The sequence below is a fragment of the Abramis brama genome, assembly GCF_963993115.1.
Source record: "Abramis brama genome assembly, chromosome: 7".
NCBI lineage: Eukaryota > Metazoa > Chordata > Actinopteri > Cypriniformes > Leuciscidae > Abramis > Abramis brama.
The window spans coordinates 20,733,911-20,755,233 of NC_139969.1; the positions used below are offsets into that span (position 1 = coordinate 20,733,911).

Genomic DNA, 21,323 nt, shown 5'->3' on the forward strand with positions numbered 1-21,323 from the left:
ATCTATCTATCTATCAATCTACCAATCTATCAATCAATCTATCAATCTATCAATCTATCAATCTATCTATCTATCTGTCTATCTGTCTTATCTGTCTGTCAAATCAAATATAACTTACACTGCTGTGAGAGTATTATGAAAATGTGTGCCATATAACAACCATATAATAATGCATTACCTTTATTGGTCACACTTTATATTAGGTGTCTTTAACTACAATGCACTTACATAAAAATGTTAGGTACTTATTGTGTTCATGTTGTATTGCAAGACACGTTTTCTGCTATTGAGGTGGGATTTGTGGAAGGTTATGGACAGGTTTGTTGTTATGGTTAGGTTTAAGGGTGGGTTAACAGTAGCCTACTTACAGATGTAATTGCAGAAATTAATTACAGCTCTATAATTACATGTAGGTGTTTTTTATTTATTTATTAATATTTAAGTAGAATGTAAAAACGTATAGCCTACAAGTGCATTGTATCAAATGATTAATACATACGAGTACGTAGCAGGCCTAGTTAAAGACAATTATTAATCGTTCATACACATGCATTTATGATAATTCAACAGGGTTTAAAAAAAACGTCAATTCGAAGTGTCACTACCAAATTATAGAATGACCTGTGTTCCTACCACATTCGCGAGTTTTGTTTCCAGTAGCTGCAAAATCTACATTTGGCAAACATAATGTCACTGCGGTTTTATGCAAACAAATAAAACAGAACTCTGATCAACACGGTGAATACTGTACACCAGGAAGTTGAAAGAGCAGTAAAAACAGCAGGCGTCCAGTCTCGGGTTCCTCATTCTGTGTTTGTGTGTGCGTGTGTCGCTTCAATGAGAGTCAGAGAGCGCGCACTCGACGGGCATTTCTCTCAGAAACTATTCCCAGTTAATGCGAGTTAACCTCTTTTTCGGACATTTGACAGGTAGGTGGACCCTTCTTTCTTATCTTCTCTACTTTTGTAAATACTTTTTTTTAAATCTGTACTGATGTTACATTGAATGTGTAATTTAACGGTTTAACCCAGCATGTATCGGTGTTTGCCTGTCTTCCTAGTGTAAAATATCAATTTAATCGGTATTTCTTTTTGGTAACGTTAGGGTTTTTTAATGAGATGATAATTTAGTGATGTGTTTGATGGAAACTCGGCTACAAAAATATTAAAAAGCCGGTCAGCCTAATAATTTTCCTGGAGTAACGTTAGGCTAATAAACTGGCTGTAAAATCTGGATAATTATTAACTCGTGGATTTTAAATGATCACTTTCAGCTCTCAGAGAGAGTTTTAGAAATATTATTTTGGCCAGTCATCACGCACATTTCCCATAGAAAAGAGAAATCACAAATTAATTCAAAGTCGTTCTGAAGTGTCTCATATAAATAAATAAAAACATTCCAATCTCACGTTTCCTATAAATTTTCAGACAAGATCTCAAAATGTTCTCAGATTTTCTGAGATATCAAGGCCATGCGATCAAAAAATAGATTTGAAAATGAACTAAAACGTTTTACCATTAAATCTCTCATTTGAATCCATTTTTATTTCCCCTAAGGAATGTGAAGGAGAACATCAGAGAAATGTTGTCAGCATTAAAATGACATTAGTAACTCAAATATAATTTTATGTCCTCCAAATATTGATTTTATTTAGTTTGTGTCTTGCTTAAAAATAACATGTAAAACATATGAACTTTATGTCAAGGTCGGCGTCCTTCTGATGACATGCTTCCCATGTTATTTTTAGATAAAGATTGTGAGTTTTTACACCATGACACTTGACCTGAGTTGTTGCAGACACCCTTTTCAATATTTTTTTTCTCAGAAATCAGGCCTACTGACTAACTGTCCTTCCCCTAACTGTCCTTCCCCCTAACTGTCCTTCCCCCAGCCTCTCAAATGTCTGTATCTGCAGGCTACAAAACTAGAGTTAAATAGCCTGTATTAAGTTGCATCATTCAACAAGTCAATCTCAAGGTGCGTATAGCATTCAGACAGGCTGTAGACTGAAACTCAGAAGTAGTTGAGAGTTCTTTTGTGTGTCTCTGTCTTTCCTGTGTTGCTGAACGCCCTAGAGAAGCTGGTCAGAGGAGGAAGTGTGCAGCCCCAGTGGCCTGCTTGCTCACGCATTAATCTAGCATTATATCCTTGTTACTTGTTTCCTGCTGACATCTAAAAATACTGCCACATCAGTGGAGTCCAGGACAGGAACATATGCAGTTCCATCCGAGTGTTGTGTAGCCATTTAACCAAGTTTAACAAGAAGTTTCACCTTCAGGACAATGGAGGGCACTTTTTCCCCGGTTTCTTCCTTATTACTTCTGACATCACATCGATTGTAATAACAATATCTGTTGCTTTGAGAGATATAGAAATTCCTGTTTTGGACTTTGCTTTGCTACATTATAGGTGCTCAGACAGTATTGACTAAGATTTTTATTTTTTTTTTGGCTACTTTGGGCACTGAATTGGTCAAAAGGAAACAGTGTTAAACATTTCCTGAAATACCAAAGGTTGGAAATAATTGCCAAACAATCTTGTCAGCATTTCCCAGAGATGCTGGGTCAAACTATGGGATCTGATGAAATAAGGTTATTTTTTAAAATTACGCAACCATTTGCCTCCTTTCCTAAGAGTTCATTGTATTTTTTTAATTGTTGTTTGAATTGTAGCCTGGTAAATAGAAAAGGAAATGAAGTTATTCAGCGTTTACTGCTTATTGACCTGAAGTGGATTGCCTAAGAGATTCACGGTAGATGCATTTCCTCCTGATAATCCTGTTGCCGTTGCTTTGGTGAAGCTGACACCCATTGTTTATGACATCCACAACGACTCTGATTTTGATAGAGAATGTTTACCTCTCACCAATATTCTAAGCTGTGAGAATAAGGAAAGGACATCTATTCTGTGGGAAATACCTTGGTTTCTTCCCTATGAATGTCTAACCTTGAAAAGCTCTGAAGCATCTTGGTTGATGATTTATATTAAACAGGACATTGCTTGGAACCGTAATGTTTGCTATAATGTGTTCACCTGACCTTCTGTTGGGTTTTGCAAGCTGCAAGTGTTCTTTATAACACGTTGAAGAGGGCGTGTTATTATTTGCTGTAGGCTATATGATATCTGGCAGCCTTTTACCGAGTGATTTGATACTTCTCATGTCCTACGTGGATGAGCACACATCACTGTTTTAAATGCAAAATAAAGGAGTTCTCCATGACTGAATTTTATTCATCATGGGATACAGCATTTGAAACAAAATTCTGAAGTAAGTTATATTCTACTTCCCACGTGTATTCAGCCCCTTTAGTGAACACACCTAAATAACCATTCATTCTCAAGTAATAAATGTGTATCTTAACAATTAAACAAAGATAAAAACTAAGATGCTGCGGTCATCTGGATTGGATTTTTTTTTTTTTTGTGTAAATACAATGCCATAAATGATATAATATTTAAAATACATTTAAGAAATGTTCAAATATTCAATCTATATTATGTTTAATTTAATAGTATAATGATTTAATTTTGTGTCAAATAGGATAAATATATATATATATATATTTTTTTTTAAATCAGTTCTACTTATCAATCATCTAATATTAATTAGATAATCTTCTGTATCATATCTGGCATTGAAAAATCAATATCATTGATACCTGTGTTGATGGAAATAATCGTGGTGTGGAATCTCCTCTCCGTCAGTTCTCAATATGAGGACCTATTCAAAGTCGATTCAAGTTTAATTATCCTTAATTAATGAAACAATGACATCTATAGTAATCCGAGTATTAAACTTGTTGATCTTCCCCCGGTTTCACAGACACGGCTTAAGCCTAGTCTCAGACTAAAATGAATGTTTGAGTTGTTTTAACTGAAAGTAACTTGCACTGAAATATCTTATAATATGTCAGTGCCATTGTTTTGTCTCCAGATGCACACTAGTAATGTTTGTTTCTAAGGCACGTTTATAAAAGCTGATGCCCGTCTGTGAAACCGGGCCGTAATGTAATGCAGTATTTTGATGTGAACTTGTCATAAAGCGTTTCATGAACTTCGTTTGATTTAATTCCAAATTCTGTTAATATTTTATGATATGGCAGTGGTTAATCTTTTCCTTGCAGGAAACATGGGTTGTAAAAAATCCAAGTTGGATGGTGACCAAAATGGAGGTGTGATTGAAGGGAACAAACACCAGCCAGTACGTACTGACCAAACTGTATATGTGAGAGATCCAACCTCCTATAAGCCTCATATAGTAAGTAGTGAGCTAGATGGGGGGAACACGTTCAGTCTTGTCAAGTTAAAATCAACTTTGATGTTTTGACCTTCATAGATTCTGAAGAGAAGGGTTTCTGATACTTTGAAAACATTTCCATGATTATCTCATGAATGAGAAATGTTTTATTTCACAGAATACTCAGACTTCCGGCCTCCTGCCTGGTCAGGTGTTCGAAAAAATGGAAAGTAGGTCTGATGATCTTTGTTCCACATTCTGCGTCCTTCTATAGCTTTGAACTGTTTTTGTAAAATTGCTTTTGTTTAATTTTTTATATAGAAAAGGAAAAACTAGTCATCACTTTGTATCCATATGAAGCCATTCATGATGACGATCTGGGCTTTAAAAAAGGAGAAAAGTTAGAGATCCTTGAAGAGTGGGTGAATGCCATCATCATTCTTTCTCTACTATTATTTTTCTTTGCCTGTTATCATGAAATGTGTTTTTTTTTTTTTTTAGGCATGGAGAGTGGTGGAAGGCAAAGTCTTTGACCACACGAAAGGAAGGATTCATTCCCTCAAACTATGTTGCAGAAGCAGACACAATGGAGACAGAAGAGTGAGTGCTGCTCAATGAATTACAAACAAAACAATGACACATTTTTTCTAACGAACATTTCTTTTGACGCACAATTTAGATGGTTCTTCAGAGAAATCACAAGGAAGGATGCAGAGAGACAGTTGTTGGCACCCGCTAACAAACCTGGATCTTACCTAATACGGGAGAGTGAAACCTCAAAAGGTGTGCACTGTTTAGTATTTGCTCTGTGTTTTTTTTTGGGAAATATAAAATTGTGGTGTAACACATTCATTGTTGTGAACAGGAAGTTATTCACTGTCAATCAGAGATGTGGATGCTCAAGGGCAGGATGTTGTTAAACATTATAAGATCAGATCTCTGGATAATGGCGGCTACTACATATCTCCAAAAATCACATTCAAAGACATCAACAGCATGATAAAACATTACCACAGTAAGTTATATGTATACACAGAATCGGTTCAAGGTTTGGGGTCAGTAAGATGTTTATTATTCAAATAAATGCTGTTCTTTTAAACTTTCTATTTTTCAAAGAATCAGAAACATTTTAGTAGCACAACATTAATACGAAATGTTTCTTGAGCAGCAAATCAGCACATTAGAATGAATATATATATATGTATATATTTAATTATGTACACTCCTTATTATTTTTGGTTGTGGTTGGTTTGCTGAAATAAGAAGAATATACCTAATCTTGTCACAGAACAATCAGACGGATTATGTCGAAAACTAGAGAGATCATGTGAGAAGCCCAAAGCACAGAAACCTTGGGACAAAGATGCCTGGGAAATCTCTAAAGAATCCATAAAGATGGTGAAGAAGCTCGGAGCCGGGCAGTTTGGAGAGGTGTGGATGGGTGAGTTGAGGAAAAAAATCCCTCCAGCTTGACAATGCTTTACGAAAATATCTGGAAGTCACAAACGTACATTTAATCATGGAGTGTTGCTCTCTTTATGGTCTTGTTATTCAAATTCTCTCCGTTTCTAAGCTCCCCCAAGTGTGTGATTTAAAAAAAACACAGTTTAATGTGCTCTTCAGTGGGCTTAGAAGTGACATCCTTCTGTGTTTGTATCGATTAATCAACATAAAAGATCTTCTTTGAACGTGTGTAGGCTTACTGTTATTATCTAATTCTTTGAGGCATAAAAGCTTTGACGACACGCATTCAAATCTCGAGTCTTCCTGCTGTGACTTCTGGCGGGCATGAATGGCTCCCTTATAGCTCAGACTGATAGTACACAGAGACCCGGCACAGACGAGACTCTTATCAGTCAGATCTGAGAAGGAAACTGCTATGCAGTTGACGCAGGATTTGCATTTGGATTTCGTTATTATTCATGTGCCTCTTTCCCATGTAGCCGACATGATGAATTGCAGGAAGCGGTCTTAGCAAATATACAAATGGCTCTCGACTGCCTGTGGCCAAGATGTTTCCTTAGCCGCCCTGTGACCTTGTTGGCACAGCGTTGCCAGACCTTTGACACACTATAAGTCTGTATGATGACAGAAGCACTCAACGGAAAGACTTCCTACTGTTTGGTGTTCCCCTACTTTGTAATGTCTCAGCAAAATTTTAGACAAGCTATTGGATTTGAACTGCTCAAATGCACATTTGGGCATTAAATGTCCAGTAGATATTAGTATGCAAACCACTTCAAAGGTGTGGAAGTTGTCTGTGTTGTTAAACGGGAAATGGCATTTAAGTGGAACAAGAATAACAATACAAGTTCACAGTTGTGCAACATATCTGAAGTCTTTTCACTTCTCTGTGGCCAGTAATGGTCCTTCACTCTGTGGCGCTGTCATCACTTCTGAGAAATGTAGTTTATGGATAGCTGTGCATTACATAAGATCCTTGGTGAGAAAATGTAAGGATTTGGAGTCAGTTCCTAAAAAAGGGTTTTCAAGACTGACTAACAATTACTACATCAACACTGATTAGTTCTCTTCCGTGTGGTTGCATTTTTCACCAGGTTTCGTGTTAGTCAGACTTTAGTTCACTGTTTTGTGGTTGGACTGCAACTGTGTGTGGCATTCGAACAGGAAGATCTTTTTTAGCCACAGAGGAATATCACGCATGTTTATTTATGGTTTCATTTTGTTTGCAGCCTACTACAATAACAGCACAAAAGTGGCGGTGAAAACGCTGAAGCCGGGCACAATGTCAGTGGAGGCCTTCTTAGAGGAGGCCAACCTGATGAAAACGTTACAGCACGACAGACTCGTGCGCCTCTATGCCGTCGTCACCAAAATTGAGCCCATCTACATCATCACTGAGTTCATGGCGAACGGTACTGAAATACATACTCTTCTGATAATTCAAATGAGAGAATATGCCTTGATATGAGAGTTATAGCAAATGTTTGTTTCCTCTTCTTCAGGAAGTTTATTGGATTTCTTGAAAAGTCAAGCTGGCTGCAAAGTACAGTTACCAAAGCTAATCGATTTTTCTGCTCAGGTAAACATATTTGTTCAAGACATAAATTAGCCTGCTCTTCTCTTAGCCCTCCATTTCCGTATTTCTGGAGTAACTTTTAGGGGTTTTGCGTCATGATAACACTTTTTCCATTCGTTGAAGAAAAAGAGGAACTGATTCTCTTGTCTGTCAGTATTTAAAAACAAAGAATACTTATTAATTTTCTCAGATATGAAACATCTCATTAGATCTACAAATTCAAGTTTAAGTATACATTTCTATTATTATGAGGCAACGAGAATAATACTAAGGTAACTTTTATCAATGAATTGGACGAATTAAAAAATATGACAGGTTAAAGCATCATAGAATTCATACAGTATTTACAGTTATAACTACTGATTCAAAGAATGATCCATGTAATCTAAGAAGAAAATGTGTTTTCAGTATGAGTCTTTAGGACTTAGGATTAATTTGAGTCTTACTTCTGGTAAAACAGCAGCGAATGGCAAAAGTGAACATCCTGTTTCTGAGAGTGAAAGAGGATGCTGATGGAGAAGTGAGAACATCTTTTTCCCTGTGTTAAAGCAACTATTACTTGGTTAAAATTAACTGAGAAAACTACACCCAATTCTAAAATGGAAAAACCCAACAACTGCTCATTTACGGTTATACTCTACTAACCTGTGCTCTATGTTAATATATTTTAAAATGTTATTTATTCCTGTGATGGCAAAGCTGAATTTTTAGTCGCGTGATACTTCAGAAATCATTCTAATATGCTGTCACTTTCGATCAAATTAATGCATCCTTGCTGAATAAGGAAGATAGTATATGTCTGTAGTAATGCGGAGCTTGTGTGTGTCTCTGCAGATAGCTGAAGGTATGGCCTACATTGAGAAAAAGAATTATATCCACCGTGACCTGAGAGCAGCTAATGTGCTGGTTTCAGAAAGCCTTTTGTGCAAAATAGCTGATTTTGGCTTGGCCAGAGTAATTGAGGACGACCAATACACAGCTAGAGAAGGTGAGTGTGACACCTGTCAGAGGTTTAACAGCATACTGGATGGACAGGTCATTTTCTACAGCATTACTATGTCAGACGCCGCTCCAGGCTGTGCTTGTTAAGGCTGTTATGCATACTGATATTGTGATGGTTTTCCTGCGCCAGTGGTGGAATCAGAGGAGCTGACTGATATGTGTGAATTTGAGGATGTGTTCTGTCTCTCTTTAATTCAGGAGCAAAATTTCCTATCAAATGGACGGCACCTGAGGCCATCAACTACGGATCTTTTACCATAAAATCGGATATGTGGTCCTTTGGGGTTCTCCTGTATGAAATTATAACATATGGGAAAATTCCTTATCCAGGTAATTTTTTTGTGTTAATGGCACCCTGATTTCATTTGAGTGTAATGCCAGCTATCAGCATAACTCCAGGAGAGAGCTGCAGTGGAGTAATGGTGACCAAACTAAATCTTTTGTCAGGACTTTGTCGCCATCTACTTGTCATATTGTGTTAGTATTGCAGTTTTGGTCAATTTGATACATCTGAAAGGTGGATTGATTGTTTCTGTGCTGCTAATGTTACCAAATGTAACTGCAAAAATAATGACTGGTTTCCTTAACAAACTCACACCATTGGTTGAGCCATGTAGCTATGTTGGACTGGTCACGTATTAAACTTAATATTGTTTCGCTAAATTAAGGTAAGACACTACAGGGAAAACTGTTGTTGTTCATGCTCTGGTCAATTTTAAGATTTTGAGCCATTTTGCTTCCATAATGTCTTCCTTCAGACTAGTCACTAGTGGAAATAAAACATCCAAAATACACATTTAAGTTTTTATTTTATTATACTTGATCTATTTGCATCTGTAGACTTTAATTATAATACATATCTTTAAAGGCACTTTTCTGAAAATGAGTGTTTTCTCATGCACTAAGCCAGAAATTTCCCCTTTAGTGAAATTCTGACATGCAGTATTTTCTGATTGTATACCCTATGTAAAAACCAAAAAAGAATTTTGAACCTGGCTTCGTCCAATGCTCAGATTTCTTTTCTGGAAATGTATCCAAATTAGTGAATATTTAATTATCTAATGCATTATTTGCATATTTAAACATAACAATTCAGAAAACTTTTAATACAAAACAATTGTCTTGCACTGTGATTAATCAACTAGGGAAGTATGGTGATATTTATAAGTTACAATTTTACCATTTTCACCTGTGGTGTCTTGCCTAAAAGTGTAACTTTGCCGATTTTCAACCCGCGCTTTGTATTGTTACAATGTTGGTATTATATGTAAATGAACAATGTTTACTCGTTCTCCACTCGTTGACTACAAACCGAACGGAACTCACTCCCGCTAAACATTTACTCTTTGAATTCCTGCACCTGGGAACGATACAAATCGACACCATAATGACTAACAGTTCACTAAGAAGTATGTTCTACTAAAGCAAGGTGGTACTTGACCCTGGTAAGAGTATCTATAACAGACTGGTGGACAGAGTTGCCAGGTCTGCATAACAAAACCCGCCCCAAAAAATCTTGTTCCGGTGTAGTGCCAAATTCTGTGACACTAGTAGGTGCTGTATTGCGCTAATCTGAACTACTTCTAATCCGAATCCTAATCCTAACCCTACTGTCACTACAGGGCCTACTATCCAGATAGCATACATATCAGGGTGTAATGATTTCACTGTAGGCGACCTTGATAAAACCCAACTGCAGTATTTGAACGACTAGACTAGACTAGGCTAGACTAGACATGAAACTCACCGACAATGGTTACAGGGACAATACTAGACAAAGTAACAAGGCAGACATGAGCATAGATATCCATATAAGGCTAGATGTCTTAAGGCGAAGTCTCTTCCGGCATCAACCGGCGGCCATCTTGCCACAGGGAAGCTTTCTGGCGAGCTCTGTGGTATCTGAAGTAAGGTGAGTGATCAGCACGAACACAAATCCTCTTATCTCGCTGAAATCTTGATGGATTTACAAACGGTTTGGTTTCTTACAAACGTTATTAACGTGGCTATAATTCCGAGTCCATGGTTATAATTATTATAATTATTCATATGTTTGCAGTGTCATAACGACATCTCTGACGTTTATAACAAACCAAACCGTTTGAAAATCGGTAGAAAATTGAGCAAGTTATGGTTATTTAAAAGTACATTAAAACACAATGTTACGAGTGAGCGAGCTCCCTGTGGCAAGATGGCCGCCGTGTGCGGACGTCGACCTCCATTGGCCAGCAGCGCGGACGAGACATCTAGCCTTTATTATATGATATCTATGGACATGAGGGCTTAAAAACACAAGGACTGATGACTAAACAAGACACACCTGTGACTAATCAAGACAGTGAACAACATAAAACATGAGACTTGGGAAGCACATGACATGATCACACGAGGAGAAGGGAATCACATGACAAAGGGGAGTACATGGCAAACCAGGAAACATGAAAACAAAAGGTTACCAAAGTTTACATGGGCAACATCTGGGTTACACACAGCAAGCCATAACTCATAACACTAAAACCGGCTTGATGTGTGAAGCCCGTATATGCATGCTATTGCCAGTCACACTCAGGTTGCGTCATCGCCATCATTCCATGCAATATGTGAGCCAGAAGAATGTAGGAGATGTGGGCCACAACTGAGCCAGATGTCATTTGCTATCTGGGTAGGGTCACAGAATTCGGCACAACACCGGGGGCCTAAACCCACAGACTAGAAAAACAACCTGCAGCAACAGTGTAAAAGTAATCCAATTCAGTGGTAAAACTGCGGACTTGGCAACACTGCTGGTGGGAGTGGCCTTGGACAGCAACATGATTATGGGTGTTGGAAGTTTTCTTACCTATTTGGCAAAAGGGAAGACGACAGCCTTTTTCTCTGTTTTCTCTTGTCAGGTAGCACAGATAAAAAAATAAAAATTACCTTTCAACTGTATAGGCAGCCAAGTTTTATTGAAAGCCCGTTTTGCCAGCGGTGAAAGACCCCTTTAAACATTGAAAAAAAAAATTTCTTTCTGAAAAGTAAACACAATAAATGAGACTGTTTCAGTTTCTTTCTCTTCTTTATCTGTCCTCTTACCCTTTTCACTTCCTTCTTTTTTCTTTGCTTCAGGCATGAGTAACAGTGAAGTCATGAGCTCTGTCCAGAGAGGATACCGGATGCCCCGGCCTGAAAACTGTCCTGCTGAACTTTACGAGATCATGAACTCGTGCTGGAAGAGTAAATCAGATGATCGGCCCACGTTTGACTATATTCAGAGTGTACTAGATGACTTCTACACAGCCACTGAGGGCCAGTACCAACAGCAGCCATGAGGATGCGAAATCATCCATCGTATTTTTGTACTGTTTCAAGATGATCAAAAGATTTGTGATTTATCTATGAATCAATGTACTAATATGTAACTAATAATTGTATCTGCTTACTTATATGTAAGCAAGGTTAAGATTTTCTATCTCTGCTTCAAATTGAAGTTTTAACTGCCTATTTGCAACTTTTGCTCTTCACGTTCACATTTCCATGGCTACATTTCAATTTATAAATAATTTTATATTTCAGAGTAACCTATCAAAGTTTTATAGTTATTTTTACACACCACAACATCTCTTCTTTTAAAAACTAGGGGTTTGAAAACTGGAATCTGGGTCACTATGGGTTATGTAAATTCTTTTTACAAAAAATATATTTGTAGGGGCGTCCAAGACAGTTAGCCGCAAAGCTGCATTGGAAGGATATTTACTGTGAAAGGAGCTATACCAATACATTTTTATTCAATTAAAATTCAAGTTACATACACATAACAGTACAGTAATGATATAAATGATCATAAAATGAATGTTGCAAAACACATTTTTACGTCTCACATGTTTGAAATTGGTATAAATAATTTATGCATGAAATTATACAGCTACCTTTATGACTCTATTTTAGTAAGAGGGACCTTTGCAAAGGGAGCATTAATATTTGGAGGTCCTTACAATTATGATCAAATGAAATCCATGCACTGTAAACCACTGTAAAGGTGATAATGAGCATGGCATTCTCTCTCTCTCTCTCTATTTTTTTTTTTTTTTTTTTTTACAGTTTTTAATAACAATATTGAAAATGTTACAATAATGAACAGTGGCAGAAGGCAATGTTTTATCATAAATTTGTAATTAAACCTATACAATGCCCTGCCTTTGATTAGCTAAGAATTAAATGCTTTGTACATTTAAAATATTCTGTACATTATCTAGAAACCTAATAAAGTGAATGTTTCGTGATTAGTAATGCAGTTATAGATTGTAAAGAATCCTGGGCCATTTTTCAAGGATATTACCTTGAAAAAAAGTGTACAGTAGGCTTTTAGGCCTACTGATTTAAGACTCTGATAGTCATCCTCTTTAAAGGGAAAGTTCACCCAAAAATACAAATTTTATCATGATTTACCCTTATGTTGTCCCAAAGCTGTATGAGTTTCTTTGTTCTGTTGAACACAAAATAAGATATTTTGAAGATTGTTGGTAACTAAACAGCGATGGTAGCCATTGACGTCCATATAGGAAAAATAATTACTATGGAAGTCAATGGCTACTGTCAATTGTGTCGTTGCCAACATTCTTCCAAATTCTTTAGTTCAACAGAACAAAGAAACTCATATAGGTTTGGGGTGAGTAAATCATGAGTGAGTAAATCACCGCATAGGGGTGAGTAAATCAAGATTTGTGTGTAAACTATTCCTTTAAGTCACGTTCCCTCTTAAGTCCTGCCTACTTTTGGTCAGGTGACGATTTCAAGATGGCCGCGCCCTTCAGTTTGGAGGCGTGACGTTATCTGGACGTTATTCATTTTGTTACAACACTGTCTAACGGTAAAACTGCTTGTCACGCATGCTGAATTTCATTGAAGCTCTTCGTTGAAGCCGGTAATAATGGACAAGGACAGTCTGATTCTGTAAGTTAATGATGAATGAATGAATGCTGATTGGAGTAGTTGGATGATTACTCTATATGTATTGTTATAGGGCCAGAGGGAGCTCACTGACATGATAAAATAACATTTAAGTTAAGAATTATTTGCATCCGTCCTGTTACAAAAGCAGAATACGTTTTTACAGGGCTTCAAGAAGTAGGCTAGCTAAAGTTACTGTCAGAGAAGTTGCATGTTAAGCAGTTTCGTTTTGAAAACATTTTCTTGATATGTGGAAAATTTGTACAGTTCAAAGTGTCAAACATTAAAGTAAAAATAACCAATAATAATGGCACTCCGAAATGTCGTTCTTTAAATCACAATAGAGGGATAATAAAGTGAATAATGCTCAAACAGCATTTTATGTCAGTATTGAATATGCAATAATTAATAGTTATAGAGGGTATTATTATCAAATCATTAATATTTAATGAATTATTTTGTGCATTCACACTCTGTCTTCTTTATGTTATTAGTTTATGAAGTTATTATTATCACACTGTTACTTTCTATTGATCAAAGATACAAAAACACGAAGCAGCAACTATGTAAAGGTAGGCTGTTTAATGTCCCTTTTGACCAATTTAATGTGCACTTGCTGAATTAAAGTATTAATTTCTTCAATTTTTTTAATGGTAGTGTATATCTGCATGACTCTGTAATGTGGATGACAGGGTGTGTTTTGTGCAGCACAAATGCTTATCAATCTGTGAAGAATTAGGAAACCGTTAGGCCCCTGATCTCAGAAGCCCTTATCTACTCTGTTCACTTGCTGCTTAAAACGTCTGTGAAAAGTGATCATCAGGACCTGAGGGAGGGGACTCAAACGATACATGAATTCAGATTTGAAGATTTGAAGAAAAGTAATGTTGCGAATTAAATATTGACATATTTTGTTTTTGCTGTTTTCCATCCCAGCCCCAAAAGCTTTCCAGAGCTGAAGAATGACACATTCCTAAGAGCTGCGCGAGGAGAGGAGATTGAGCACATTCCAGTGTGGTGTATGAGACAGGCTGGCCGCTATCTGCCAGGTATGTATCAGTCTTAGATGCTGATGAGCACCTCCAGTGCTACATGCTGTCATTTCTCATGAAGTTATTCTTTTCATCCTTTATTATCTGTTTTACAGAGTTCAGGGAATTAAGGGCATTGAAAGATTTCTTTGAGACATGCCGTTCCCCTGAAGATTGCTGTGAGCTTACACTACAGGTTAACACCACTGGGCACCTTCTTACCTGCTTCCTTCTTATATTTGTAGCATATTGAGTTTTAACACTCTCAATTATCTGTTTTCAGCCACTCCGACGATTCCCATTTGATGCTGCTATCATCTTCTCTGACATCTTGGTGGTCCCTCAGGTCATTGACGCACAATTTGACCTCTAACTTACCAAATTAACATTGTCTGCATGTCTTTTCATATTTGAAATGTGTATGAGCAGGCCATGGGAATGGAGGTTCAGATGAGTCCAGGAAAAGGCCCCACATTCCCAGAACCACTGAAGGAGCCTGAAGATCTGCAGAGACTAAAGACTAAAGTGGACGTGTCGTCTGAACTCGACTACGTTTTTAAAGCCATCACACTGACGCGACACAAAATAGAGGGAAAAGTTCCTCTCATTGGCTTCACTGGAGCTCCGGTGAGAAAAACAAGCAACGATCCTCGCATAACTAGAGATACTGCTTTAAAAAGAACACAATGGCCTCAATCGTCATCTGTTCTGTCTTTTATGAATGCCAGTGGACTCTAATGTCCTACATGATTGAAGGAGGAGGCTCTGTGACACACTCGAAGGCTAAACGCTGGCTCTACAGGTACCCAGAGGCCAGCCACAAACTACTGAGCCAGCTAACAGATGTCATCGTGGAGTATCTTCTTGGGCAGGTGAAAGCTGGAGCTCAGGTGAGAGAAAGAGTGAGATGATATGAAGGAGGGGGAACCATTTAAAATTCTGTAGCACTATTTTGTTTTTACAGACAGAATGTATTTTAAACAGTTGTCACTAAATGTCTTTCCTTTAGGCTCTGCAGGTTTTCGAGTCTCATACTGGTTGTTTGGGCCCAGTGGAGTTTAAAGAGTTTTCTCTGCCATATCTGAGAGACATTGCTCGCCGTGTTAAGGACAAGATCAAAGAATCTGGTTTAGACAATGTGCCTATGGTGAGTAGAGTTTATCTTTTGAGCTTGAGCACTGTATTTAGTTTTTTACTAAGATTTGTTTTTTATTAACTTTATTAACGTTCAATTTTATTACTGTCGTTCTCCACTCTTGCAAATATTTCTGTAATGCATTATAATAACTTTTAATTAATAAGTAGCTGATGTCTTTCAAAAAAGGAAAACAACAACATCCCAAGAATTAGTACCATGAGAGTGAAATTAATAGTGAAAGAAGAAGGTATTATTATTATTTAAATTATAAGAGAGTATTATATTATATTATTATAAAATAACAGTGGTTAATGTTCATTTAAATTGTTACATACCATAACATTTTGTTATGGAAAAAAAAATACTATGGAAATCAATGGGGTCCATAATGTTAATACATTTATTATTGTTATCTTGTTACAAGTCCATATGATCTGTTCATTTTATGTCTTATTTAAGTATTTAATTTAATATTGTCCATTTTGTAATTATTATTTGTTTTTATATAAGAAGATACTGTTTATATAAAGTTATTTAGTTAATTGTTCTGCACATTTGCATGTATTTTCTTTATTATTATTATTTTTACCAAAAGCAATTAAAGTGGTTAACTAGTTTACAGTAAATGCATTGTTTGCTGGTTTATTTAGTACACCGCATTGAGTATACCACTTAGTACTGTAAGACTTTGAATATTAAAGTGCAAATTTAGACCTGGCCACTCTTGTGGATTTGCTACTGTTACAATTTGAAACCGTAGAAGGGTAAAAACATGCCAGGCAGATATTGATGTAAGCAACACAGCTACAACTAATAAAATTGATAATGTTTTGTAGTCTGTGAATAATCAAGCACAGACAATAGTCAGTCATATTGGTGGCACTATGGGCCCCCAAATAAAATTCTGCTTAGGGCCCCATAAAGGTTTGGGCGACTAGTACATATTTTCCTGTCGGCCACCGTAACTTCTCTTGGTTGCAATTCGCAACCTCACCACTAGATGCCGCTAAATACACAGTGCACCTTTAAGTAAAAATTGTGAAATATATTTACAATTTAAAATATCTAAAATCACATAATGTTTATATATTTTAGTATATATTCGTGTTTGAATGAATATTAAAATTATGTGTTAAGTGTTATGTTCTTTTTGAGCATGAATATGCAAAGACCAGCAATGTTCCACAATGCATAGCACACTAATCCACACTTGTAATAACATAATTTGCCACTAGTTGTCAGTATAAGGTCAGGTTTTGTTACAGGTCACAAAGAGTCCCAAAGAGAGTCTTCTTTCATGATCCATTGCGCCCTCTGTAACTTCTGTCTTTTCTGTTTCATTTGCAGATTGTTTTTGCTAAAGATGGTCATTATGGACTTGAGGACCTCTCTGAGTCTGGTTATGAAGTCGTGGGTCTCGACTGGACCATAGATCCGCGTTCAGCACGGTCAGTCACAGAGATGTGATGTTTTCTGATTTCTGATTCAAAAGTGTTCAGACTCCTAAGCAGTTCTCGCTTCAAGATCCTATACTGTAATTTTGTTCCTTGATGGTTTTATTTCAAAGCACTGAAACTCAAGTTTATATAGGTGTGAATGTATTTTTTTATAATTCTCAGACAGATTTGCTTCAAATTGATGGCAATTTATTTGGTGACAATCTTTTTTCTTTTTTAGTTCTAAAGAACCAAAAGGAAAATGTCTTATAATGGCCCATTATAACATACTACATGTATTCGCACCATCCATCCATTGTTTTTATAAGAATAAATACGAATAAATCATTACAACATGATGCCACTACCACCTTCACAATGGAGATGTGGGCAGTGTTATTAACATTTCACTTTGAGTTTTGGCTAAAAGCGTTTGGTCTTCATAAAACATCTCGCCATGAAATATTTTTCCACATTTTAAATTAATCTTTAATGGTTTTGGCCAACTCCAAAAAAGTGCATCCAAACACATTTTTTGCTTTTGCTTTTTTTTCTTTTGGATAAAGAGCTCTTTACTCTTTAATGTTGAGATTTTCTTGTCTTGTTTTTTTATATTAGTTGTTTTATGCTTCATATGTAGAGGTGAAAAGAGAATTGTGTCCTCATTACATTTGCATTCGTTTTTTTTTATCTGTATAAACTGAAACGGAACACTTCAGTTTCTACATTTGTATAAATAGAATCACAGCCAACCAGATGTCAGTATAGGATTTCTAATCTAGTAAAATTAAAGGCTTTGGTAGAGTCTGAATACTTCTGCAGGACAAGCAACTTATTCTCTGTTATTGCTGTTTCAATACATTTTAAAATAATAGTAGAGTCGCCTACAAATGGAAGTATGGGAATTATGTAGATACTATCTTAAACAAATCAAAACTGATCAAAGAATTCCTTTTCCACAAAAGTATTAAGCAGCACAACTGTTTTCAACTGTTAATAATCAGAAATATTTCTTGAGCACCAAACCAGCATATTATAATGATTTCTGAAGGATCATGTGACACTGAAGACTGGAGTAATGGCTACTAACAATACATATTTGCCATCATAGTAATGAATTCTTTCAAAAAGTATTTTCAACCCCAAACATTTGAATGGTAGTGTATATAATCTTGTTTGTGTTTCTCAGTGTCAGGACTGGAGGAAAAGTTAGTTTGCAAGGCAACATGGATCCCTGCGCTCTATATTCCACAAAGGTGAGGACATGAACGTCGAAAAAACACAAAAGTCTAGGCTATATAGTGTTTTGTGTTTGAAAAGCAATGCTTCAGTTCTGGTTAGAGAGGCCATTTTGTTTTTACAAATTGAGGCCCTGCTAGAAATATGAGCCTTAAGAACAGCTGTTTTCCACACAGAGCCATCTCTGGCTTTCATTGCACATTCATTACAAGCATGGCTTTCATAGCATTGTCTTGATGCCTCCCAATTATAAAAAAAAAATTCCCACCATCATTTCAGAAGTTATAGGGGTGTGACTGCCCAGCCTATTTGAAAAACATTAGCTCAAAGATTTTGACAGAGGATAAATTCTTATGTATGATATCCAACCTAAACACTTCTCTTCATGTGTGATCAGGAGCGCATATCGGAGATCGTGAAGAGGATGTTGGAGGGCTTTGGCACCAAGGGCTACATCGCTAATCTGGGTCATGGCCTGTACCCTGATATGGATCCAGAAAATGTGGGCGCGTTCGTGGAGGCCGTGCACACCCACTCTCGCCAGCTCCTCAACCGCAAATAAGACGTTACTGTCCTATCAGAACACCTGAAGCCGATGAGAAACAACAACTGTTGGAGTTAAGCGCTCGCTGTAGAATCAGATGTGTTCTAGGATGAATCTCACAAAACCTGTCAAAAAAATCCATTTGTATTTTACTCTAAAATCAAAAGAGAAAAATAATACAGCAATACCATAGTGTGAATGTTTTTAATGTATAACTGTATTGTAGTGAAACAAATCTTCAAGACAATGTAAAACTTCAAGCATTACAGTTGGGGATAAAATATGCCTAGTTGTCATGAAAATGCAAAATATCTTAATTTTACTGAAATGTAGGCTTCATTTTCTTTATGCAAAATCTTAATATTTTTTTTTTCTAATGATTTTGTGGTGAAGTGTGACCCAGATATTTCTTGACAGAGATTCGCATAAAAGGCTGGGCTTGACTCATTTCAATTATTATGTAGGCCGTCTTTCTATTTTACCTACATTTTGTAATAGCTCCACACCAATCCATCCAATCTTTAATAAAATTTTTTAGCTAGATTAATGTGCTTTCATCAGAGCCGATGCACTGTACACTGGAGAATGTGGAATAAGTGAAGGAGGATGGAATCTGATTAAGTCTGAAGTGCTGTATAGGTTTGTTTTTAATGCAGTGCCATAGTAACATCTGGGCTGAGACTGTCTTCGCTGGAATAGTGACTGACACTAATGAACCACTAAGAATGTGTGTACATTTCAATGGATGTTTTATATGAAGCGAAATAAAGAGTAATCCTCCTTTTAAGACAAACATCCCTCAGGGGAGTTTCTCTGAGCTGAATGTCACATACCTAAATCATATGATTTTCTATTCCCTTTGTTTTGCAGGAGTGTTTCGATGAGGGGTTTACCCCCTTGATCTATGATTACTGTCTCTCTTACTGCCTTTCGCATTTAGTAATAGAAATGTTAATCCCAGAGGATGTAATACCAAATGACGAATAAGCACAAATCCTTAAATCCAGTTGTTTTTGTTTTTGGGAAGGTGGGAGTGGGATTCCCCAGCAACACATCACATGACATGATGTACGCAAGATGTTTTTGAAGAACCCTGAACTTCAAAACAAGGATTTATTGGAATTAAACATGTTTTCAATCATGTTAGTGCTTTCTGAACCCCATTTGTGTGTATGAAAATGCATAATTTTGATACAGGATTTCAAATCCGTTATTTGTTAGCGTAGCAAAAATGATTTCTAATTCATTTTCGGTCAAAGTTGTTTACTGTCTGTTTTAAAAGTGACCACAGACTGTAAATTGAAACAACATGATGGATGTTACGGTCATTTAGTTAGAAATGGTGGCAGCTGCATCGCTGGTGTGCGTTGTTGTCAATGCAGGATAAGTCTGGCCTTGATTGTGTGTTAGGTGCTGTAAGCCCTGCTGAAAGAAGAAACGTCCTGTAATCAATTTGCTGATTAGTGTTGTTGGATTTTTAAGCCCCTGCCGGCTCGCCGACTGGTGTGTCCATGGAGCACAGCTGTGATTGGGGGGCTGGGCCCGTTTCCTAGTGAGGCACAAGAACATACACACACACGTGCACACACTTATTCTGTGATACCTCAAGGGGCTCCTGGCATTATTTTTAATTGCAACAATGAATCTATTAAAAAAAAAAAAAGCTGAATTCCCCAAGGCCTCCTTTAAGGTGCCACAAGGGGGATGAAAGTGGGGGTTTGGGCTCAATCTCTCAGCAAATCAGCAGGCCTGAAAATCCAATATGTTCCTGAAGACAGCAGGCTGTACATCATTTGTCAGGTCCTTGCTCTATCACTGCTTTATCAGATGGGAGGGTTTTGGGGGGCTTGGCTCAAGATTGATTTGAAATTTTGGGGAAGAGAGATAGAGGTCTTCAAGTTGGTGTCAGTTCGGTGGAGTCACATCTTGTAAAATCGATTGGTTATTCTCACCACTCAGCATGTATGCTCATTAATATTTAGTTTTTTCTTTGGGTTAGATTTAGTGTTGCGGTGGAGTTTGGCATTTGGTGGGGGCGGGTTAGGCGATTGTCATCTCCGGTCTCACTTGAGACTGCTGGCCTGGCACTGCTGTCATACATGACTATAGAATTAGATAATGAATTTAATACTGCAGATATAGAATTTAATACCGCAGATGGAAGTATTAAAGACTTTTGATTGGACATCTTACCTCCACTCCGGTATTGCAGGATCATACTAGGCTACTCGTACACAAGTGTGAGCCCGCCCACACACTTTTCTGATTGGTTGTGCTCTTTTGTAGCTAGAACACATCGTGTCCAGTAAGGACACAGTATCCACAATAAGGTTGGGTTTGTAAACATGCAATAGCTGACATAACAACAAACAATCCTTTGCTTTTATTTATCTTGGTTAATGTTAATTTCTAAATATATAAATGCACGTTAATAAAGAATTTAAGTAAGTAAAAGCACAAACTTATGCACTTCTCTGAGCCATGCATCGTAATGACGCTTTGTTCCCCCGTGAATCAGTGATTTGAGCAAATTGCTTGAGTGAATGATTCAGTGACTCGCTAAAAAAGATTTGTTGCCACCGATCAGTGTATAAAATTGTTACTGAAAAATCCCACCACTGTCTCACAGACTGAGTCTGTATGTAATGTGCAAACAAAGAAGTGGAGTGATACAATCAGTGAAAAGTCGGACTATATATTAGCGTTCAGCTAAACAAATTCGATTCG

General features: G+C 37.0%; 2 protein-coding genes across 3 annotated transcripts; both read left to right on the top strand.

The window, feature by feature from the left end:
• Positions 1 to 762: 762 nt before the first annotated feature.
• Positions 763 to 12,544, top strand: lyn (LYN proto-oncogene, Src family tyrosine kinase). Of its 2 annotated transcripts, none has more exons than XM_084119441.1 (13): positions 763 to 929; positions 4,125 to 4,258; positions 4,416 to 4,467; positions 4,559 to 4,655; positions 4,739 to 4,837; positions 4,917 to 5,020; positions 5,103 to 5,252; positions 5,526 to 5,678; positions 6,931 to 7,113; positions 7,204 to 7,280; positions 8,112 to 8,265; positions 8,478 to 8,609; positions 11,388 to 12,544. In XM_084119441.1, exons 1-13 carry the CDS (start codon positions 896 to 898, stop codon positions 11,588 to 11,590), a joined length of 1,572 nt encoding a protein of 523 aa, XP_083975567.1. In that variant the 5' UTR covers positions 763 to 895; the 3' UTR covers positions 11,591 to 12,544. The 2 variants fall into 2 exon arrangements, with proteins under 2 accessions (XP_083975567.1, XP_083975568.1); XM_084119442.1 differs by having other exon boundaries at positions 775 to 929; positions 4,125 to 4,201.
• A 504-nt stretch (positions 12,545 to 13,048) lies between these two features.
• urod (uroporphyrinogen decarboxylase) lies at positions 13,049 to 19,389 on the top strand. Its single transcript, XM_084120035.1, has 10 exons — positions 13,049 to 13,211; positions 14,145 to 14,257; positions 14,356 to 14,435; positions 14,523 to 14,585; positions 14,669 to 14,866; positions 14,968 to 15,129; positions 15,249 to 15,386; positions 16,725 to 16,825; positions 18,003 to 18,069; positions 18,450 to 19,389. The coding sequence occupies exons 1-10, from the start codon at positions 13,189 to 13,191 to the stop codon at positions 18,612 to 18,614; spliced, it is 1,110 nt and encodes a 369-aa protein (XP_083976161.1). The 5' UTR covers positions 13,049 to 13,188; the 3' UTR covers positions 18,615 to 19,389.
• Positions 19,390 to 21,323: the final 1,934 nt, after the last annotated feature.

Coding starts and splice junctions, on each gene's coding strand:
- urod (XM_084120035.1), top strand. CDS start 13,189: ATGGACAAGGACAGTCTGATTCT. Junction 14,867..14,967: donor TTGGCTTCACTGGAGCTCCG/GTGAGAAAAACA, acceptor TATGAATGCCAG/TGGACTCTAATGTCCTACAT. Junction 18,070..18,449: donor GCGCTCTATATTCCACAAAG/GTGAGGACATGA, acceptor ATGTGTGATCAG/GAGCGCATATCGGAGATCGT.
- lyn (XM_084119441.1), top strand. CDS start 896: ATGCGAGTTAACCTCTTTTTCGGACATTTGACAG. Junction 4,838..4,916: donor GACACAATGGAGACAGAAGA/GTGAGTGCTGCT, acceptor CGCACAATTTAG/ATGGTTCTTCAGAGAAATCA. Junction 8,266..8,477: donor CCAATACACAGCTAGAGAAG/GTGAGTGTGACA, acceptor TCTTTAATTCAG/GAGCAAAATTTCCTATCAAA.